This window comes from Eublepharis macularius, chromosome 3 (genome assembly GCF_028583425.1).
Source record: "Eublepharis macularius isolate TG4126 chromosome 3, MPM_Emac_v1.0, whole genome shotgun sequence".
Classification (NCBI taxonomy): domain Eukaryota; kingdom Metazoa; phylum Chordata; class Lepidosauria; order Squamata; family Eublepharidae; genus Eublepharis; species Eublepharis macularius.
In genome coordinates, this window is record NC_072792.1 from 113,487,489 (window position 1) to 113,509,743 (window position 22,255).

The following is a 22,255-nucleotide window of genomic DNA, read 5'->3' on the forward strand; positions in this document are numbered from 1 at the left end:
TTGACCCAAGGTCACCCAGCTGGCTTCAAGTGGAGGAGTGGGGAATCAAACTCAGTTCTCCAGATTAGAGTCCTGTATTCTTAACCACTATACCAGGCAAAAGGACAAAAAGTCAACAAGGGGTTACAGCCCTACTTTAAATGAAATCCTACCCTCAAGTCATAGCTGACATATGGTGACCCTGGTGGAGTTTTCATGGCAAGAGGCTATCAGAGATGGTTTGCCATTGTCTGTCTCTGCAACTCTGATCTTCATTGGAGGTCTCTCATCCAATTACTAACCAAGGCTGGCCCTGCTTAGCTACTGAGATCTGACAAGATCAGGCTCTCCTGGGCTATCCAGGTCCAAAAAGGAAGAGGAAAGTTTAGCGTTTGAGTCCCAAACATAATCAATAGCACAACAAGAGGGGTCTAAGTCCTGCTATAGCCTCAGTAGAGACTCTTACCCACTCAGAAGTACAAGATATGGTAGTGAAGGAGCAGCAGTTGCTACTCAGGAAAAAAAAAATCTGAGACTACTGCTATAGTACAGGAAAAGGAGCTGACGAAAAATTCCAAAGCCATTACTGGAAGGGAAAACCTAGCAGACCCACACCAGAATAATGAAAACAATGAAGCAAGCGTGATGGGCCAAAAAAAGAACAGAAAGTATGCACCATCAATAAAACCGTGTGCTGCTAAAACAGATCAGCTTATCCAGGAGTTGGTGCCAGTTAGTTGAAAAAACGTAGTTGCAATGACGAAATCATTTTGAAAATGACCAGGAGCCTCCTGAAGGCACACAGCAGGGGCTGCTCCTGAGATGGCACTAACTCTCAGTCATGATATCACAGTCACAGCATCAAGAGTGCCTTGGGAAGAACAGAGCACTGACAGCATGAAAATGGTGTGCATTTGCTCTGTCTAGGAAAGAAGAAAACAAATCTGGGTGTCCTATGAATGTGAAACTTAAACTGAAGACCATATTCTGCCAAGGTGACACATATAAGAACAAAGAACTGCAATATTTTAATAAAATGTGGATCGACTAAGACTGAATAGGCAAAAGGAATCTCTTTTTCAACTAGTAGGACAAAAAATTGGGGGTGTCCTGCAAAGGGACTGTAACTAACCATCAACAGGCCAGAGGAAAAAGCTATACTGCAGCCTCAAGTGGGATATCCTAATTGTTGTGCATTTTATAAACATCCAAGGTGTTGGAATTCTGCCACTAGCAACCTGCACCCCAAACAGCAGAAAGAGTCTCTGCAGGAAGGTTAGAGATGTGTGTGAATAAGACAGCCAAGCACAAGTGTAAAGAGTACAATAAGCAACATTAGATGATATAAACTTAAAATAGGCTTTTCAATCTGTCCTCCTTCACAAACAAGGAGCACTCAAAAATAACACCCTCTTTTCAGTCTCAGGAGTAATACTGAACCGAATAGTTCAATTAATGGGAGGACAGGCGACCTCCTTTGAGAGAAGAGTTGGAGAAGACCTTGGGTCTTTTAAGTCCTTAAAGCAACACAGATGTGAAAAAGATTATTAGAAAAACTGAATGGTGGACAAAGCAACAAACTACAGAATTTTTACTTTCTCTTATAAAGTAAATCACATTGAGGACAGACAAATGAATCTAAAGGATTCAACAGGCAAGTCCTAGCATGGACTAGGGCAGTCCAGCTCCAGATTAAAGGAACAGACTCATTACATATACTACAGTTATAAACTGTGAAACACACAGATATCTGAAGGAGTAAGATGAATTCACAAAAGCTAATAGCAAATAAATGTTAGTCCTCAGGAAGCCACTGGGCTTTTATCTTATTCTACAATGATGCAATCTGGTATTGGAGCTATTTAATGGTCTCAACTCTTTGGCCAACATACTTTATGCTCCAGAATGGGATTAAAATGTGTTTTACAATCCCTTCAAAGGAAATGGTAAAAGGATGATAATGACCTGTTAATTAGCAGCTTTAGGGAAAAACTGCAGCAGGGGGATTCTGTTTCCCATGTAGGCTAATAGTTTACAGCATTCACAATCTACAGTGACTGAATTAGAGACTCAGTGACTGAATTGGAGATTAATTTGCAGGCCATCAACAACAATATTTATTTTTATTTATTTATTTATTTCAAATTTGTATTCTGCCCTCCCCACAAGCGGGCTCAGGGCGGATACCAACATATTAAAAATACAATTAAAATACAATAAAAAATTCATATTAATTAAAAACAACACATTTAAAACAAGATGGTGGACAGCCTTCACAGGGAGGGTTTTATACACCCCTTTTTTCCAGGCCGGCGGAGGCCCAGCCTCAGCCATATTCCTGGTGGAACAACTCTGTCTTGCAGGCCCGGCGAAAAGATAGTAAGTCCTGCCAGACCCTGATTTCAGCAGACAGAGCATTCCACCAAGTGGAAGCCAGGACCAAAAAGGCCCTGGCTCTAGTCGAGGCTAGGCGGGCCTCCTTGGGGCCAGGGACCACCAACAGCTGTTTGTCCCCTGATCAGAGCGTCCTCTGGGGAATATATGGGGAGAGACCGTCCCGTAGATACACTGTTCCCAGTCCGCACAGGGCCTTATAGGTCAATACCAGAACCTTGAATCTGATCTGGTACTCCACTGGCAACCAATGCAGCTTGCGTAAGAATGGTGTTATATGCCTCTTATTTGGCACTCTCATAATAACACGTGCCGCTGCATTTTGTACCAGCTGTAATCTCCGGGTCAGGCTCAAAGGCAGCCCCACGTAGAGTGAGTTACAGTAATCTAGCCTAGAGATGACCGTTGCTTGGATCACTGTAGTTAAGTCACGGGTTGACAGGTAAGGGACAAGTTGCCTGGTCTGCCTCAGATGGAAAAAAGAAGACCTGACAACCGCTGTGACCTGTGCCTCCATTTTCAGGGAGGCATCCAAGATCACCCCCAGGCTCTTAACCCTTGGAACTGGCTGGGCTGGGAGCCGGAGTCCCGAACCTAATCCCCCGTGGCTCAAGTACAGGACCTCAGTCTTCATTGGGTTCAGTTTCAACCAACCAGTCACGGCTGCAAAAGCATGTTCCAGGACATTTGGGGCTGAGCCGGGCCGGCCATCCATCATCAGATACAACTGGGTGTCATCTGCATATTGATGACACCCAAGTCCAAAACTTCGCACCAACTGGGCAAGGGGGCGCGTATAGACATTAAACAATAAAGGGGAGAGTATTGCTCCCTGCAGGACCCCGCACATCAAAGGGTGGCGGGATGACAATTTCTCCCCAAGCGCCACCCTCTGTCCTCGACCATGGAGAAAAGAGACAAGCCACTGTAAGGCAAACTTGTCAAAGTTACAAAATTAAACATTGTTTAGAAGTAAAAGCATTTCATGAGTTCATTGATTTAGATAAGCAAGGTTTGAGTCCAGTAGCACCTTAACAATCAACAAGATTTTCAGTGTATAAGTTTTCAAGAGCCAATGTTCACTTTGCCAGATACCGATGGTATTTGACTCTTGAAAGCTTATTCTGTGAAAATCTTGTTGGATATTTTATCACCCACAGTGGACGTGTAACAAAGTCAAATTTTTTTGCATACAAATCCATTCATTTATTCAGAAGATTTAAAAAGATTGATATACAAGTGAAACCGGATGCTTTTTTGCTGGGACTAATGGACAGTTAGAAACCACTCATGAACTTTGTTTTGGTATGTAACAACAGCAGCAAGACTGTTATATGCTCAAAAATGGAAAACTTCAACATTACCTACAATAGAAAAATGGTTGGTAAAGATAATGCTTGCAGAGATGACCAAACTTACTTGTTTGATTAGGGAAAAGACATTATCTAAATTCATTGCTATCTGGAAACCCCTTATAGACTTTTTGCGTGAAACAAAAAAAAATGAACTGATGATTTGTGCTTTTGAAGATTAAGAGGCAAAAAAAGAAAATTATAGGGAAACAATGCATTTTGTTTTGTTGTTATCTTTGAGTAAGTGTGCATACATAATGAATATGTATCTGTCACAGAGAAAATGGGAGGTTATTCCTTTCTATTTCTTTATAATTGTGTTCTTTTTTTTCCTTTTCTTTTCTTTTTTAGTTCTTTTTATTCTGTTCAAAAATTCTTAATAAAATTTATGGGGGGGAAATCAAGATAGAAACTTCTGATTTTTTTTAAAGGTCATTAGCACTTACATTCATACCAGATCCTCCCAGTGATATCACCATACAGAAAGGTTTAAGTGTTCTCTAGGAGCACAATTACTACTGGAAAAAGTGGGAATGGGCAGGAAAATAACCACCTTATAGTGAAATGCAATCACATCATTCTTGAACTAAATATTAATTGTTTACCGTAATAGCTTGCTTTTACCCTCTAATAGCACAAATCATATATTAAGGTGGGAAGAAGGGAACAAGGGACAAATATATTTTCTGTACTGACCTTGGGCAGTGGATGGCATAGGCACCCGAGGTGTCTGTGTTGTTAACGATTTTTCCTGTTGTGGTTTCTGAGCAATCTGGGCATCCCATTCCTCCAGCTCTTTTTCAAAGCGCTTGTTGTCTTCTGTTACATAATCCCTTAAGTCAGGAGGCAATGTATCCATCCCAACAAGCATATGACCTGTTTCCTTGTTGAATTCCTCTGTAAGTACAAAATACGCATGATTCATTTGTTGAAGAAAGAACATAGAAAAGACGACGCCACTTAAAATTAAATGCTTAGATCTACATGACAGACAAGTCAAAATCACTAATAAATTTAAACCCTGCCATTTTGATTTTTAAAAATATGGTTGAACTAACATGTTACATCACAGTAGCTACATCTTGAATCTGCTACCATCAGAGAACGTAATTTATTTAGTGTCTGTGAGCAGTGTTACACAATCAGCAATAAAAATGAGATGGTCAACATCATGCTTGTTGCCAATGAACCCAAGAATGGGAGGCTGAGGAATGAATCTGCAGGGGAGAAGCAGCTGGCAGGAGTGTTTAACCCTTTTCTAGAGCTTTTCTAGCCCACCGCTTTTAACTGAATCATCCTTTTCTTCCTAACCACTTTCCCACAAACTGGGGTGCTGAGATGTATTTCACTGTCAGAGAGGAAGCATCCTGTCTGTGCATCACAAGGTTTGAACTTATACATTACTGACCACGTGGTCCTGTGTTGTGCCACTTATTACACAAGGCAATTTTCCCCGTGTAATAAGCTGATAAAGCTATGTTAGAGATCAAAACTAGTATCTCTATATTATGCAAGTTTGCTCAGAAGTAAATCCCACTGAATCCAAATGTGCATGCAGGAAATTGAAGTCTCAGTAGATGTTTTTGAGTATTGACTTAACTGTGGTACATATTTAAGAAAAGAAGGTACAACCCATATAACAAATTCCTTTCATAATTTCTAAGCAAGTTACATTTTGTATGCACTGACACATTTTTAAATAATGGAATTGTCATCATCATCTTTCCGATACAACACTATATCAATCCAGCTGTCCTACAGGTATCTAACTTATAGAGAACTATATTTATACTCAGAAAGCAAAATAAAATGTACCCAGCAAAATTATGATGCAAATAAATATATTAGAGCTCCCACAGCTCTCTACCCAATCAAAGCATTTAAATATTCAGCTCCCTTAAAGTTAGTCACATGAAAGTGGCAACAGCACCCAGTACATATTTGCACACATCAGTACAGTGTTACTTACCTTGTATTAAAAATGGTTCCTTATCATTGATATACATTAAACAATAAGCACTTGCATTTCGGTAACCGCCAAATGAATCTCGCTCCAGCTCTTCCCAAGTTGACTTTGTCACTGAAATATCATTATACTTCATCCATCTCCTTTGGCAACGGTCGTAAATATATGCCCAATAGTGCCCTGCATTTGCCTGGCCTTCATGAACTAATACAGCATGTAACCGGTAAGGAACCTAGACCAATTCAAACCAAACAACAATGATGAGTAAGTTGTCATATTAACAAAGAACAGGGTATAATACGGAGATATGAAAGGAGGCTAAGTGAGGCACATTGGAAATCTTTCTCACAGAAATGCTTTTGTCAGTCTTGCTGCTTTCTATCAGCTCCTTAAAGAAAACAGAGTTGCGCTTACCGTAACTACTGTTCATTGACGCCTTCTGTGCAGACACACATGGGACTGCGCCTGTGCAGGCCTGCTGACCAGATTTTTCTTTTCTAGCTAACGTCCACTAGGGGGTGCACGTCCGATCCAATGCTCATGCGTGGCCGTTTCCCACCCGAGTGACATTGGGCGACGTCGCCCCCTTCCCCTCAGTTTCTCCTTTGCCGCCGAATGCCTTCACATTATCTGGAAGAACACAGCGGGGTAGGAGGGAGGGTTGTGTGTCTGCACAGAAGACGTCAATGAACAGTAGTTACGGTAAGCGCAACTCTGTTTTCACTGTCCGTCTTCTGTGCAGCCCCACATGGGAGACTCACAAGCCACATACCCAGGAGGCGGGCATGTGTTCTCACTGAAAAAGAGACTGAAGCACTGCTTGACCAACAGCAGCCTCTTTCCTTTCCCACACATCTAGTGCATAATGCTTAGCAAATGTGTCAGAAGACGACCACGTTGCAGCCCTGCAGATGTCTTGCAAGGGCACGCCCCTAAGGAAGGCCGCAGAGGCAGCTTGCGCTCTGGTGGAATGAGCTTTTACTTCCAAAGGGCAAGGTAACTTAGCATGCGAGTAGCATGCCCTAACAGTCTGAGTAACCCAGCGAGAAATTGATTGAGCTGTAGCAGCTTTTCCCTTCCTGGGCCCATAATAGCACACAAACAGTTGTTTGGCACACCTAAACTGTGAAGTACGTTGAAGGTAAAATAAAATAGCCCTTCTCACATCCAAGGAATGTAAGGCCCTTTCAGAATTATCGGAAGGGTCAGGAAAAAAGATAGGCAGGACAATGTCCTGTGAGGTATGAAATTGAGTGGAGACTTTGGGTCTAAAACGAAGGTCGGGTCTCAGAACCACCTTATTTTGATGGACCTTCAAAAAGGGAGGATCCCACCTTAGGGCCACCAACTCGCTAACCCTGTGGGCAAATGTAATGGCGACCAAGAAGGCCACCTTACAGAACAACCATTTTAGTTCACAAGTAGCCAGCGGTTCGAATGGCAATTTCATAAGCCCCGCCAATACTACTTGCAGTGACCATTGGGGAACAATTTCCTTGACTTGTGGAAACATGTTATACAACCCTTTCAAAAAAGATTTCGACAGACTGTGGGAGAAAACCGTTTTCCCATCTATCTTAGGGTGGAAGGCTGAAATAGCCGCCAAATAAACTTTAATAGAGGAATTAGAGAGTCCCTCATCCTTTAGAGACAGAAGGAACTCAAACACAGACGACAGATGACAGTCCCAAACATTCACTCCTTTGTCATCAGCCCAGGCCTCAAAACGTTTCCATTTAGCTGAGTATGATCTGCGAGTGGTGTCTACGTGCATTCAGCAAAATTTCAGCTACCCTGTCAGACATCCCTTCCGCCCCTGAATGTGCCAAGCAGTGAGGTTGAGTTTGGGTAGGTCGTGATACCAAACCCCTTTGTCGGACAGAAGGTCCGGGTTCAGAGTGAACCGATAATATGACCCCTGTGAAAGCTGCATGACATGTTGGAACCAAGCCTGTCTGGGCCAGAAGGGCGCTACTAGAATTAAGTGCGGCCCATCCCTCTGTATTTTGCTGACGACCCGAGACAATAGTGGGAACGGAGGGAAGGCATAAAACAGGTGCCCTGTCCAGCGTATCTGGAACGCGTCCCCTAGGGAATGGTGACCTAGACCTCCCCTGGAACAGAATCGTGGGGCTTTCTTGTTGTTCTCTGACGCAAAGAGGTCTACGTCTGGGAACCCCCAGTCCAAAAAGATGGCGTTCAGGTAGTTGTCTGCTACGGTCCATTCGTAGCTGTCGAATCGCATCCGACTCAGTTTGTCTGCGATGATATTGGTGGTGCCAGGAATATGGACTGCATGAATGAACACGCCTCTGTCCATGGCCCATTCCCAAATCCGAACGGCCTCATCGCAGAGGGCCTTGGAGGTAGTGCCCCCTTGCTTGTTCAGGTAGAACATCATGGTGCAATTGTCCATGAGCACCTGAACGGACTTCTGCTGCAACATGTCTGCGAATGCGATAAGGGCATAACGGACCGCTCTCAATTCTAGCAGGTTAATGTGATCTTCCCTTTCCTGCTTTGACCAGATCCCATGTGCCCTAAGGGCACCACACTGGGCTCCCCATCCTATCGTGGAGGCATCAGTCGAGATTGTGATCTCGGTTTGGATGGATCCAAACGCAACACCCCCAAGGAGGTTAGTCTCATCAAGCCACCATCGTAAGGCCCGGATAATTCCTCTGGGGATGGAATACCGCTTATTCTGGGACTCATGTTCAAAATCATGAACAGAGAGGAACCACAGCTGGAGAGGTCGCATGTGCAACCAGGCCATAGGGGTGACCGCTGTAGAAGAGGCCATGAGGCCTAGCAGCCTCTGGATAGCCGTTATGGATTGGAACCTACATCTAGAAAAAAGATTCACCATCCTGCCAATCTTTAATGCACGCTCCCTGGGCAGAAAACCTCTGTTTACATCACCATCCAGTTCCATACCGATAAACAGTATTCTCCTGGACGGGGTGAGGTTAGACTTTTTCAGGTTAACCAAAAGCCCTAGTCGGGAGCAGGTAAGCATCACCTTATTAATTTGGACCAGGAGTGCATCAACAGAGGGTGCTGCCAAAAGCCAATCATCAAGATAGGGATAGATGGTACAACCTTGTTCCCTCAGGTATGCAACCACAACAGCCATACATTTAGAAAAAACTCGGGGGGCTGTTGAGAGACCAAAGGGAAGCACCTGGTAATGGTAGGCCTTATTGTTACAAAGGAACGTAAGGTATTTCCTATGATCAGGATGGATGGCAATATGGAAATATGCGTCCCTGAGATCCAGGACGGCGAACCACATGTCCTCGGGCATTAACTGGAGGACTGTATTCAAGGTAAGCATTCTGAACCGCTTAACGAGAACGAATTTATTCAGTTCCCTGAGGTCTAAGATGGGACGTACACCTCCATCCTTTTTGTCTACAAGGAACATCCTAGAGTAAAAACCCCAGAGGGGGTCCTGAGGGAGTACCTCCTGTACAGCCCCCTTCTCCAGTAGTGCTACAATCTCATCCTGTAACTTATCAGAAGAGGATTGTACTGAGTGGTCAGGAACAGACAACACTGGGTAAACATCAAACTGAATTTTATAGCCAACTGTAACGATCTTAAGAACCCAACTATCAGAGGTAATCTCTGCCCATGCTGATGCAAACTGAAGCAATCTGTTTCCAAACACGACAGATTGTTCGAATTCTAGTCAGAACTGCTTAGGCTGCGTTGCTGACTCTTTGGCATCGTGGGCATGTTGATTGCGACGCGGGTGGTAGGTAGGCCTCCGGCACTGAAAGGAACTTGCAGGTGGCTGGAATTGCCTGTAGGACCCATAACGTGGATACGGTTGGTATCTCTGTTGTCGCCCACGATAGCCCTGCGAAGAACGATATTGGAAACGACCCTCGGTGAACAGCCTGGTTGGGAGAATACCGTAGGAGCGGGCTGTGAGCCGGTCCTTATGTTTTTGTGACAGATATTCATCCGTCTTGGATGAGAACAGAGATGGACCTTCGAAAGGCAGATTCTCCACTTTGTTTCGTGTCTTGACAGGCAGTGCCGTTGTGCGGAGCCACGCGTGTCTGCGAAGCACGATTGAGGATGCCAACGCTCTCGCCGAGGTATCAACAGTGTCACGGCCCGCATTTATCTGTTGTTGAGACAGTCGCAGGGCCTCATCAAGAACCACCTTTGCCAACACTCTCTGGTCTGCCGGGAGTTTTTCCATGAAGGCCGTCATACGGTTCCAGAGGAAAATTTGATAGGCCCCCATGATGGCTGAGTAGTTGGAGATTTTCAGCGTCAGGGCCGCAGAAGAGTATAATTTCTTGCCCAAGGAGTCCAATTTTCTGCTCTCCTTATTGATGGGCACAGCATAAGACCCTTGGCGTTGACGGGTCTGCATTTCTTCAGTAATGAGGGAAGAAGGAGGGGGATGCGCAAAGAGATATGTACATACGTCATCCCTTGTCTTGTACAGAGCCTCTAGCTTGCGAGATGTCGGGTACACTGAAGCCGGCTTATCATAGATGTTGTTAATGATTTCCACCAAGCCTTCGGTGAATGGGAAAGCAATGGTTGGAGGATTCCCAGACTGGACATACTGCAGAATCTTATCTTTTGACTTAGGATCTACAGCAGAGATCTCGATGTCCAGAGAACGGGAAATTCGGACCATCTGCTCAGTATAGAGCCGGTAGTCCGCCGATGGTGATGCACGACCGGTCCCAATGATGATGTCATCAGGCGACGGGTCAGATGGAGGGCTGGGGCTCGGGCCTTGGTAAAGTTCGGGCTGTTGGTAAGGCGAGACATGCCTGGGAGAGCCATAGTGGGAGAACTCACTCCGAGTGTCACCCCAATACTCTCTGCCAAACGATGGAGAGCTTGCATACAGAGAGCCCTCTCTGTCATATCCACCCCGAGGAGCGTGATAAGGTAGGTCCTCTCTACCTGCGTAGTCACCAGCATGCCACTTCTGGGCCACCCGAGGTGGAGCGTCGGGCAGGTCACCATCATCATCAGTGGAGTGGTACAACGGAGGTGACAGGTGCGGTGATGGAGTCGAGGGCTTCTCCCAGAGCACCTCATCCGTTTGGACCGAAGCCGACTGCCTGTGCTTCGATTTCTTTTTCGCCTTCTTCTCGCCCTTGGCGGCTGAAGTCTGATCGGCGCTTCGGTTCCGGTCCATCGGAACCGGGGATGTCAAGGTGGGCAACGGATCCGATGCCTTCGGTTCCGACCGGGCACTCGTCTTCGGAACGAGGCTAGCGCACGCTGATTCTGTAAGCTTCGGAGCCGACGACGTTGACTCCGATGTCGGATCCGACAGCTTGGGAACCGATCCAGCCGGGATGTTCGGATCCGATGAAGTCCTCGGCACCTTCGGAGCCGGTGTGGCAGGCGGTTCCGACCTCGTCGGAGACCTGGAACGGTGTCGCTTCCGAGTCGGATCCGACGTCGGGGCCAAATGTCTGCGACCCGACATGGAGCTCGCAGCGTCCTTCAGATCCGAGGTCGGAGTTGGGGCTTGTCGGGGCCGATCTGGTGAATGAGAACGCAAGGTGGAAGCGGCGCTCCGGACAGATCCCATCAGAGAGGGGGTTTCGGCCATCCCACTAGCTGGTGGTGGCCCCCCCCCGGGGTATCAGGGGCTCCCAACGCCCTCATAGCCCTTCTCCACAATAGGGCATTCAATCTGTTTGCCCTCTCAGCTCTGGCCTTCGGGGTGAACCGTTGGCAATGCTGACATTTTTCGACAATGTGTCCTTCACCCAAGCACTCGAGGCAAACGGAGTGACCATCCGTCCTTGTCATCTTCGTCAAACGAGTCGAACAGCGCTTAAACAACGACTTCTCCGACATCCTTGGACAGAAGGTATAGCAGATAGAACGATCTCTCTCACAAAAAAGTTTCCTCTCACAGCGGACAGCTAGATCTTTACCGGTTGGCGGCAAAGAAGAAACTGAGGGGAAGGGGGTGACGTCGCCCAATGTCGCTCGGGCGGGAAACGGCCGCACATGCGCACTGGATCGGACGTGTGCCCCCTTGTGGACATTAGCTAGAAAAGAAAAATCTGGTTGGCAGGCCTGCGCAGGCGCAGTCCCATGTGGGGCTGCACAGAAGATGGACAGTGAACATCCTTCTTTCTTTAACTGATCAATAAAAGGCTCAAATTTAACAAGGTGTTAGATTAGCTTAGAGAAAGATGGCTTGGTATAGCCCAACCTAGTCAGATTTCAGAGCAGAGTCAGTTCTTGAATAGGGGACCACCAAGGAGAAGAGGAAAGCACTAGCAGACCACCACAGCTTCTCACTTCCCTTGAAAACCGCATGAGGGATTGCCATAAATCTAATGAGAGTTGCCAGCACATACACATACAATTATCTTATTTCAGTGCCACAGTGAAGTTTATCAAATTTAGCACAAGCATCTGATGTGTGTGTTTTCAGGAAACCAGAATTTCCTTGTTTCATTATGTGAATAGTAGAATAAATGGGTTCTAGGCTAAAAAGCTGAGTTGTCAAAGTGAACCTATTATACCACGTTAGACTTAACTGAAACAACTTTAAAAATCACTGAAAAGTGTGTGGGCACATACACAGAAGGAGATTGTAAATTTTGTGGGGGATGAATTCCACTGTGGTGTCCACTTTAGCAAAATAATCAAATACAAGGGGAAAAGGGGAAATTATGAGAATTATAGTACATGCAAGGAACTGGAAATTATGACTAAACTCTTGACAACAGGATGCAAAAGCCTTGGTCAGCTGAGTGAAAAAAATGTGAAGCAGGTATAAAAATATAAAAGCAAGAGCACGGAAGCCAATTTCAGCCTTGTGTGTCCTGTGCAATGTGCATAATGCATCTGCTCTGAACAAAGTTTGGGCAAAGTGTGTGGATGGCACCAACACAGCATGGAAGGCCCCTGGCCTTCGATCACTTGGCTCCTTTAAGATTCCACAAGCTGTGAGGTAATGGGGCTCTTTTTGGATGTGTTCATAAGTACCTGCTACACTATTTAAGATGATGGTTAAGCTGAAGCACCAGTCTCTGGTATGAGCCAAAGGGCTCTTGCTTGTAGCCTGTAGATTACAGTCTCGAGACTGGAAAAATTCTGAAGATCCAGGATATGTCTGATAGAAGATGGCTGAGCCTGGGCCATCACCATGTGTATGGGGTGGGGGTGAGGGTGGTATGGCATTCTGCTGTAGTATGTGTTGACGACCCTTAAGCTACCTTGTCAGGAGCAGCTCAGGATATCATGGTCTCCAAGACACGCATGGGCCTGTCTCTGGTAATAACAGGCTCCACACATTGTGCAAGTCACATTCCTAATCTGATGTTTCACTCTGGGCAGGAAAAAGTTGGTCTGAAGGTGGGGAAGGGGAATTAAAGACAGTCCCCTTGTCATGGACAAATCACTACTTGCTGAGGTTTAGACTTACAGGGGCACCAAAATTCTGCAGGGGTGGGGAATCAATTAAGATGGGCCACCCTCATAGCCTGATAGATCCAACTGTTTTTCAGGCAGCACTTGGGGATTTTTCCTATTGATATGGATGGTGCTCTTGTCAACACCCTGGTAGACCTCTGGAAGGAGGAAATTACCAAGGCAACTGACATGATTGCTCCTAAGTGCCCTCTCTTCTGTCTAAGAGCCTGGGTAGCCCTTACTTTAACAAGGGCTGCGGATGATGAAAAGAGAAGAGATGGCTACAGCAACAGTGGAGAAGGACTCAGGACGAATATGACCTCTACCTGAGGGTACAGCTCATTTTAAAGCCTACTCTGCAGGGGTGGTGGGGGCAAACCCCCCACTATTTCTCTGCCACCATTGCTTCCGCACACTGTAGATCTACAGAACTCTTTCGGGTAGTCAGGGGCCTATTGAGTTTGTAGCTTGGGGGTACTGCTGAACTCAGGCTTCCTACTGAATAAATAGGTATCCAAACAGGTGGCAGCAGTTGACAGAGGTGCCTTTCACCAGCTCAGACTAGTGAGCCAGCTGCATTCCTTCCTGTGCAGGAAAGATCTTGCCACTATAGCACATGCCTTGGTAATACCTAGATTAGATTACTACAATGCATTCTATACGGGGCTGTCCCAAAGCTGCAACTGGTACAGAATGCTGCAGCCAGGTCACTGACTGGAGTGGGTCATAAGGAACAAATTACTCCAGTGGTGTTCCATCTACACTGGCTCTCAATTTGGTTCTGGGCCGAATCGAAGGTGTTGGCATTAATCTTTAAAGCTTTATATGGCTTGAGACTAGGGGTGTGCATCCCGAAAAGATTTGGGTTTCTTGCTTCGGGTTTACCCAAAAGCAGGGGGAAAATTCAGAAATACCATAATTCCGAAGCGGGTGTGTAGGTGTCAGGTCTTGTCACTGCCGCCGCTGGGCGGGGCCCCAGCTGGGCCGGCCCTGGCATCAGAGGGGCGCCAGGGATACTGCAGGACCCTGCTCTGTGGAAGGAGGGGCGGTATACATCACCCAGACTCCCTCTCAGTCCACTCGCTGGCCTGCTTACCCTCTGCATCCTCCTTCATCTCCTTCTCCCAGAACTCTCCTCCAAGCCTCCACTCTCGCACTGCTCTGCTCTCACTCCACACCATCACTCCTTACTCACACCCACCACCTCAGAGCTCTTCCTAGCCACCTTATATAGGGTTTCCTTTCCCCGCCCTGCCCTCCTTCTAGGCTTGTTCCCTCTCCTGACTTGGCCCAGCTGTGCCTTCCCTCAGGTGTCTCCCTCCTACCACTAATCCCTTCTTGGCTTCCTTGCCTTGCTGGCAGGGTGGGGTTGAATGCGAGCCATCCCCAGCTGAGGTCTCCTTGGCCTTGCTCACGAGGAGCTGCCCCAGCCGGCTTCTGTGCTGCTGAGCATGCCTGGCCTTGCTTGCGAGGAGCTGCCCTGGCCAGCTTCTGGCCTGCCTGCTCATTGATGCCGGGCGGGGCTACCCATCTCCTCCCCCAGAATGCCTGTGGCAGCCCCACCTGGAGGGGCTTGGCTCCTAGCACCTCCTGAGCCAGGCTGCTGTCCTCTAACCAGGGTGTGACTCTGGGCTGTAGTGGCTGCTTCTCGTCCTTGGCAGGTAAGGGCTCTGTTTGGGCTGTTGCTGGGTCCCTGTTCCCCCTGCCTTGGCCCTTTGCCTCTGTTCTGCTTAGCCCCCTCTCTTCCCCCTGGAGGGTGGGACTGGCTGGTCTCCCCCTGCTCCCCCCAGCCCTCTGAGGCTTGGGCCTTTTGCCTCTTCCCCCTGGAGTGGGCAGGTTCTGGACCTGGTTGCTGGCTGGGGTGGTAGGGCCACTGCCTCCCGGTTGCCTCCCACTGCTCCCTCCTACCAAGTCTGGGGGCTGGGACCCAGACCCCGGACACAGGTAGGTAAAACAAGCCATAGTTTGTAGTTCAGATGCAACCATTCATAATGTTTTTTTCACAAAGGGAGAAGTCTTTAATTACTGATTGTGTGCAAAGGCAGCATGAACCTGAGTATACTCTACAAGCTGGGTCCAAAAATAACTAACCATTAATTGTTACATGTGTGAACCACATCACTAAAACGGATCACTAGTGAATTCTTATGTATGGAAAAAGTACCTACCTGCACCATTGATTTGTCAGAATACATTAGTTCAATTGTTCGCTGTATTCGAGATATGCTTTCTTGCAAATCTATGGTGACAGAAAAATCAAGTCATTTCCTACAACAAATATCATGTACCATTCAAATTTACATTTCTTCTTCCACTACTAGATAATTTAAATGCTGCAACACAAATATCATTTTCTGTTACACAACTACCATACAAATACAATGGGCCTATATTTATCACAAGCTCATGAAACTGTTTACTGATTTCCTTCCCTTTCCAATTATACTGCACAGCAATTGCATACAGACAGAGCATAGAAATTGCTGACTTGTAACATTCTATCTTTTAGTCTAAAGGTCACAAGTCGCCATCTACAATTGTCTATGAATACTATCAGATTTAAAAAGTAGCAAGTTATTGAAATTATGACCTCATCCAGGCCCCAAATGTTTGCTGCACACGGTAGCCAAAGCCAGTCAATACTTGTCCTTCCCACTGACATTCTGTCCTTAGAGATGTCCTCCAAAGTCAGTAGTATATAGACAGCCCAACCCTTTTTTGGGTTCCAAGTATGGCAGCTCTCTTCCGATTAAATAAAATGTGCTTGCCAGTACCTCTAGTATCATTTTCTACTTCTGTCCTCCAACGATGTAAACAGCCCTCTAGTACTGAAAGTTCCTCTTCTGTTATGTGTCTTGGTGCTGGATGCATTGGTAGGTCTGGCGGAATTCGAGATTGTGTGAATGGCTTGTGTATTATAGATCGTTGTGCAGGAGATGTGCTTTGTGTATCTGAAGAAGGCGCCTGTTGTTCTGTTGTGCTACATATGTAAAAAAACAAGATATATTCAACATTAAGCAAACTAAAGTTTTACACATCATAAGCTATTCCAGGCTGCCTTTCTTGATGCTACTATCTTGCTTGATAGGCTTGCCATTGATTTTTGTAAAATTTTCTAATTAGTCTATTCTAATTATATTCCACCTCTCCACTTATCTACATAAAGCTGCAATGGATTTTGTGTCAGAAGAGATTTCCCACTTCCTCCTTTTTGCTTCAACCCTGAGTCCCTTGGGAACCACAAGCTGTAGCTGGAGAGAAAGGTCCACAGGACAGTCCCCAGTAGGAGTGTGCACCAGGGAAATATTCGATTTTTGGAATTCGGAATAACTCAAAGATTCGAAGCTGCTTCGGGTTCAGGTTATTGGAGTAGCTTCGGTATGCTTCAGAATGATTCGGAGCATACCGAAGTGAGACTCCCACCTCCCCCAAGCTCCCCTTCCCCCAACCACAACCCCACTTACCTTACCTGAAGGGTGGAGCCGGTGTCTCCGCTTCCTGCTCTGCCGCGGCAGCCGGCAGGGCAGCAGGGAAGGCCAGTGCCTCCACTGCCCGTGCCACTGCTTTGGCCCCCACAGCGGCCGGCAGGGCGGTGGGGAAGGCTGGAGCCGGTGTCTCTGCCACCCGTGCCACAGTAGCGGCTGGCAGGGCAGCCGGCAGGGTGGAAGGGAAGGCCGTGGCTGGCGCCTCCGCCGCCCGCACCGCCAGCAGTATGTTAGGTAAGTGATGTGTTGGTGGGAGGGAGCCCTTTAAAAAGGCCTCCGAAGCTTCCCGAAGTGATCCAAATCACTTCGGGAAGATTTGATTCGGTATTTCCAAATCAGGGCCATCATACTGGCCCTGATTCGGAAATACCAAATCTTTACGAATCGGGCCCAGTTTGTTTGTTTTTTCTGAACTGCGAACCTGAAGCACACACCCCTAGTCCCCAGCTTGGGTAAGCAGAGGTGCCCTCCATTCATATAAACGGGCATTAACTCAACCCAATAAAATTGAAATATATATAATTCAGCCTATTAATACACAGATAAAAAACAGCAAGTAGTTATGTAACCATCAAGATCAAAAAGTGGGTCCCAACTTTCATACAGAGTGAGAAGCTGGGAAAGGGTTGAAGCTATGAAAAGTCTGTTACTCAACAGAGCCACAAGTTTAAAATGACTAAAAATTAAAATCACATGTAAACTTGTTCTGTGTTAACTGATGCAAGATGCTTGCTTTTTATGTTGGGGGTGAAGAAAGTAGCATGGAGCTACTTCACAACTGAGGCCTGAAAAGCACAGTAAATTCAGATGTGGGTCTAAAGATCTAAGTCCAATGAGCTTGTTGGACCTCCTGTGGTAAGATTTCCACAATAAGGGAGCCATGGCTAGATACACCTTCCTTTTATAATACCATTCACTTTAACTTCACACATGGCATTCAAAATGAGTGCCCAATAACCACTACAATATATGGGAACTGTTTATTTAAAGCAATTAGGTTCTCTAAACAGTCAAAAGCACTTTGTGTATGAAAAATGTCTGGGAGTTGGTGCAGTTTTTGGTACAGGTCTTTGAAACTCTTTGCTAATAATAATGGAGTCAACCATCTTTTACACTGGTGAAAAAGAAAGAAGGGGTCCTTGCTGACCACCAAAAAAGGCACCTGGATATACAAAAGTCTCACACAGACTGCATTACCACAGTCTAACCAGAATGGTATCATATCATATGCTACATCATTTGACACTTGGCAATTAAAATGGCCTACTTACAGTCAAATGCAAATGGATACAACCTTTATGCACTATTTATCTATCATATTATTTCATGTGGGAGGCTCAACATACTTTCTTCCGTTTTGAAACTCTGAGTACAAAACTAGATCAAGATGTACAAAATTAGATCAATCCACGTTAGTCCCTCTGTAGCACTAGAAAAGAGCAAGAGTCCAGTAGAACCTATAAGTCTAACAAAATTTGTGGTAGGATATGAGCTTTTGTGAGTCACAGCTTACTTCTTCAGATACCCTACCACAAATTTTGTTAGATTTATAGGTGCTACTGGATTCTTGCTCTTTTCTACTGAGTACAAAACTGTATGTTTCATCTATTGTGTAATTTCTCCCTTTATTTCATCTTGTGAATACTATTTGGGGCATGCAGTATGTGCATTTAAGAAAAACATAAATTTAAAACTTGTACACACAACACATGCAGCCTTCATATATTTACAGAATTCACTCTGCAGTGAGATTCCGGAAACATCACATCGATTGACTTGCAGTAAAGCTAAACTATAGAGCAAAACAAAAGACTGAACAGCTTTTTAAAAAGATAAGAAAATCTTGTCTTGTTAAGTTCAGCAAATTACAACTGGAGATACTGAATACACAGGCTGCATCTTTACCTTGGTATTGTCCCTGTTGACAAAGTACCACTAGAGAGAGCACTAGTATTAAGATCTTCAATAGGAGACGTGCAAACCGGCTTACTTGAAGCAAACTCCAGTGCATACTGTAGGACATCTACCAAGGGGAACCGTTTAGGACCGGAGCCATAGCTTAAATATCTGCAAAAACATATGAATAACCTTATTAGAAAAAATACATGAGTTCCTATAACACACTTTTAGCCAAATAAAGTTTGCAATAAATGCATCAATGATCCTTTCAGAGCAGTTTTTATCCTTTTGGCTCCAGATAGTAAAGGCTTACCCCCTTCACATGGTATCCTGGCAATTTCGTTACACAAGCCATGTAGACTTTCCCATTTAGAATAGAGTTTTAAGGTGTTAAGGAAAAGCTACCATGTTGCTATGGTTAATTCAAATGTCTTAACATCCTTATTTGGAGAAGTCTTACTTTTTGTTTTTTTCCCCTTTCCTTATATGTGTGTATATAGCAAGAGATAATGATTTATATAATGAAACTCATCTTGGCTTGCCTTTATTTTCAGAAAAAATATGTACTACCTTTCTAGTCTCTGCTGCAATACTGTGAGGTATTCTTTAAGTCTCTTGATTTCATCCCGCTTTATTCGCGTTATTTCTCTGTTTTTGTGCATATATCTGTCAAAACAAAATGTAGAGAACTGATTCTTTTTCTCTTCTACACTTTACTTAAAAAACTACTGAACATTCAGATCTATTTTCTGCCTAAGCAGTACAAACATTTTGATTGACTGGGCAAGTGCTCCTATAACTTCTTTAGGAAGAATTTATTTTATGACGCCAGGTATAAGCCAGGTAGTACACAGTCCATTCATGATGGATGTTATCAGACAGATTTTAATAATGTGATATTCATCCCATCCCATGGATTCAGGAGCTCTAATAATAAATACTAATTGCAGAGAACATCACCAAGGGATTTAATTTAGGACACTCAACAGGGGGAGTGGGATGAACTGAAAAATGGACAGAACCATCTGGTCGATGTTCTTTACAGATCCCTGCTTCACTTTTCATTATCATCTCAAATTCTAATTTGTAAACTGCTTGAAGAAGAGATCTGTATTCATGCATTCTATGAAGTGCCACATCCGCTGATGGAATCATATTTCTGTTCCTTGCCCCTCTGCTTTAGTATGACTTGCTGCTTGTACTAACAGACCTTTATGAACAAACTTTAAACTTTCAATTTATACATCCTCTATTTGAACAACAAAATAAATAGCATCAGAAATGCAATAGAAATCCACAGTGCAGACAGGATGAATTAAGTTGTACTGATAGCAACATCCTTTCAGGAGAAAGAAAGGCATACATATATTTCAAATAAATAATTTGCTGATGCCAAAAAAAATAAAAGCACTACCATTGGTATCATTAAAAATAAAACAGATTGTGTTAAACATTTATATAACATTCTAGAAAAAAAGTTACATTTCACTCAGCGAAGGAGGTAATATAATAATTTCTACCTGACTGATCCCAGAAGTGCATTTTAATAATTGTGCTCTTGATACAATATATGATTACTCAGAAGCAAGCCTAAGTTCCACAAAGCTTGCTTCCAACTAACAAAATGCAAGATTATAGCCACAGTTTTTGTTGTTGTTTATTCTGGATGCCATAAAGATGTCTTGGAATACTAGAAATACTGGTAAACTTTTTAAAAAACTAATTATATTAACTGCCACTGGAGTAACAGAAATCCTGCAGATTAGAAGTTGAAAAGCATTTCTGGAATAAAATTATTCTATAATTTGAGACTACTGAGAGTCTCTGATGTAGCCTGATATAATTTTGTTGTTTTTTGAGTTGGCTAAGTCTACGTGCAGTGACTTTACAATATGATTTTCACCTGGGCAATGTTAATGTGAAATGCCACCATCTGAGTTTCAATACTAAACTTCCAAGCATTGGATACTTAAAGGACTGAACAGTCAATCTAATCCATAGATAAGTTACATAAAGTATACCTGTCTAGGTATAAAACTGGAGGGAATTCTAACTTGTTGTGTATTTTCTCTGGCCTTCCCAAAGCTTGATTGAATTCGAATCTTGAAAGCTCAAAGGTTAAGACTGGGGGAAGCTCTGTAAACCAGTGCTATGAAAACAAAACACAGAAACAATAACTGCTTTTCAGTCACAAACTCATTTCCTTGATTAAAAAACAAGTATTTCCTAAAATTGTCCAGTTCTCATTAACTGTCAAAAAGTTAATAGTTAACATGTTGAACAAAAAAGTCAAATCATTCATACACATCTTGAGAATTTGAAACCACACAAGTTTGGTTCCATTAAAGCTTGTGCAACTGATGTGTTTTATGTCCTTTAACACCACTGTACTTATGCTCTCTTCTAAAAAGGTCCACTCTTTCTTTAGTTTTCTCTCAGCCGCAATATTTTTACAACTTATTTTACATCCACATTGACACATTATTACATAATTATGTTAATTAATATTTTGAACAAGATGTGTCTTCTAGGTGCTGATAATTTCACAGCAATGTATACTTATTTCCTTTGAATTATTTACTACCTACTGATTTTCTGAACTGAGATGTAGTGAAGCTAACTTTTGTTAAGATGAAAATTAAGTTAATTAAAATGTTAATTGCAAACTGTTTCTACATTAAAATTTGGAAAAGCATTCCACACTTTTCTTTGCTTTATTCACGTATTTAATCCAAATTACTGACCTTGGTATATAATAATCAAAATGTGTCAAATGTATACAATTTCAATTTTGCAGTGTCTGATTTTCTAGAAAATGAACAGATCTGCTCTCTTTAATCCAACTCACTATGCTGAACTTTGGATTCAGTAACTGCATTGAGTAATTGCACTCTTTGGCAAAGATGTTATCCTAGAACCTTAGAGAAGATCAGGACAAAAAAAATTGAAAGAATGCTGTTATCTACAAAGAAGGCCCGATAATTTTGGAAGATCTACACATACTCAAGAAACTAACTTCTATTCCGTAAGGGAAAATCATTTTAAGCACTGAGTTGTGTATCTTCTCAGTTGCAGTTTGAGTGGGAAAGTATCCTTGGAGAAGGTTTCATTTTTATTATTAAAAGTGAAAACGTTTATTGATGCCATTTTAAGGTGCCACATTTTTGTTTCATTGTATTTATTATGAAGAATTCAGTAAAAAACACTTCCTTATGTAGACCTAATCTGGCGACTCCAGTTGGTGCAGAATGCCACAGCTCGGTTATTATCAGGAGTTAAGACAGAGCATGTATTATTAGCCCCAATGTGCAGTTACTCCTCTGGCTGCCCATCAGTTACTAGTTTTAATTCAAAATACTGCCTATCACATACAAAGCTCTTCATAGGGTTGCCAGCATCCAGGTAGTGGCTGGAGATCTCCTGGAATTACAACTGGCCTCCAGGCCACAGAGATCAGTTCACCTGGAGAAAATGGCTACTTTTGGGGTCCTTTCCCTCCCCAGACCCCACTTTCTCCAGGTTTCACACCCCAGATCTCCAGGAATTTCCCAACGTGGAGCTGGCAACCCTAGCTCTTCATGGTCTCAGACTCTTAACTATGGAAATCACCTCTCTCCCATACTCCTCATTTTCTGTTATGGTGTATTTTCTGTTATACATGTGCATTTTCTGTTATGTCCCTAGCTTGTGGAATGGGCCTACTGACAAACTGAAAAAGGATCTCTCTCTCCTGGCACTTCGCAAGTTATGAAGAG

At 44.1% G+C, this 22,255-nt stretch overlaps 1 protein-coding gene across 5 annotated transcripts in view; it reads right to left on the reverse strand.

Moving 5' to 3' along the window:
* USP25 (ubiquitin specific peptidase 25) overlaps nt 1–22,255 on the reverse strand; it is a 141,510-nt gene that overhangs the window by 42,809 nt on the left and 76,446 nt on the right. For all 5 annotated transcript variants that reach the window (XM_054974962.1, XM_054974960.1, XM_054974959.1 and 2 more), the window contains 7 exons: nt 20,522–20,649; nt 19,071–19,166; nt 18,507–18,668; nt 15,891–16,096; nt 15,285–15,355; nt 5,695–5,923; nt 4,422–4,622 (listed from right to left, as the gene is read on the reverse strand). In XM_054974962.1, the coding sequence (XP_054830937.1) occupies nt 4,422–4,622; nt 5,695–5,923; nt 15,285–15,355; nt 15,891–16,096; nt 18,507–18,668; nt 19,071–19,166; nt 20,522–20,649 (1,093 nt within the window). The remainder of the gene's footprint in view (nt 1–4,421; nt 4,623–5,694; nt 5,924–15,284; nt 15,356–15,890; nt 16,097–18,506; nt 18,669–19,070; nt 19,167–20,521; nt 20,650–22,255) is intronic.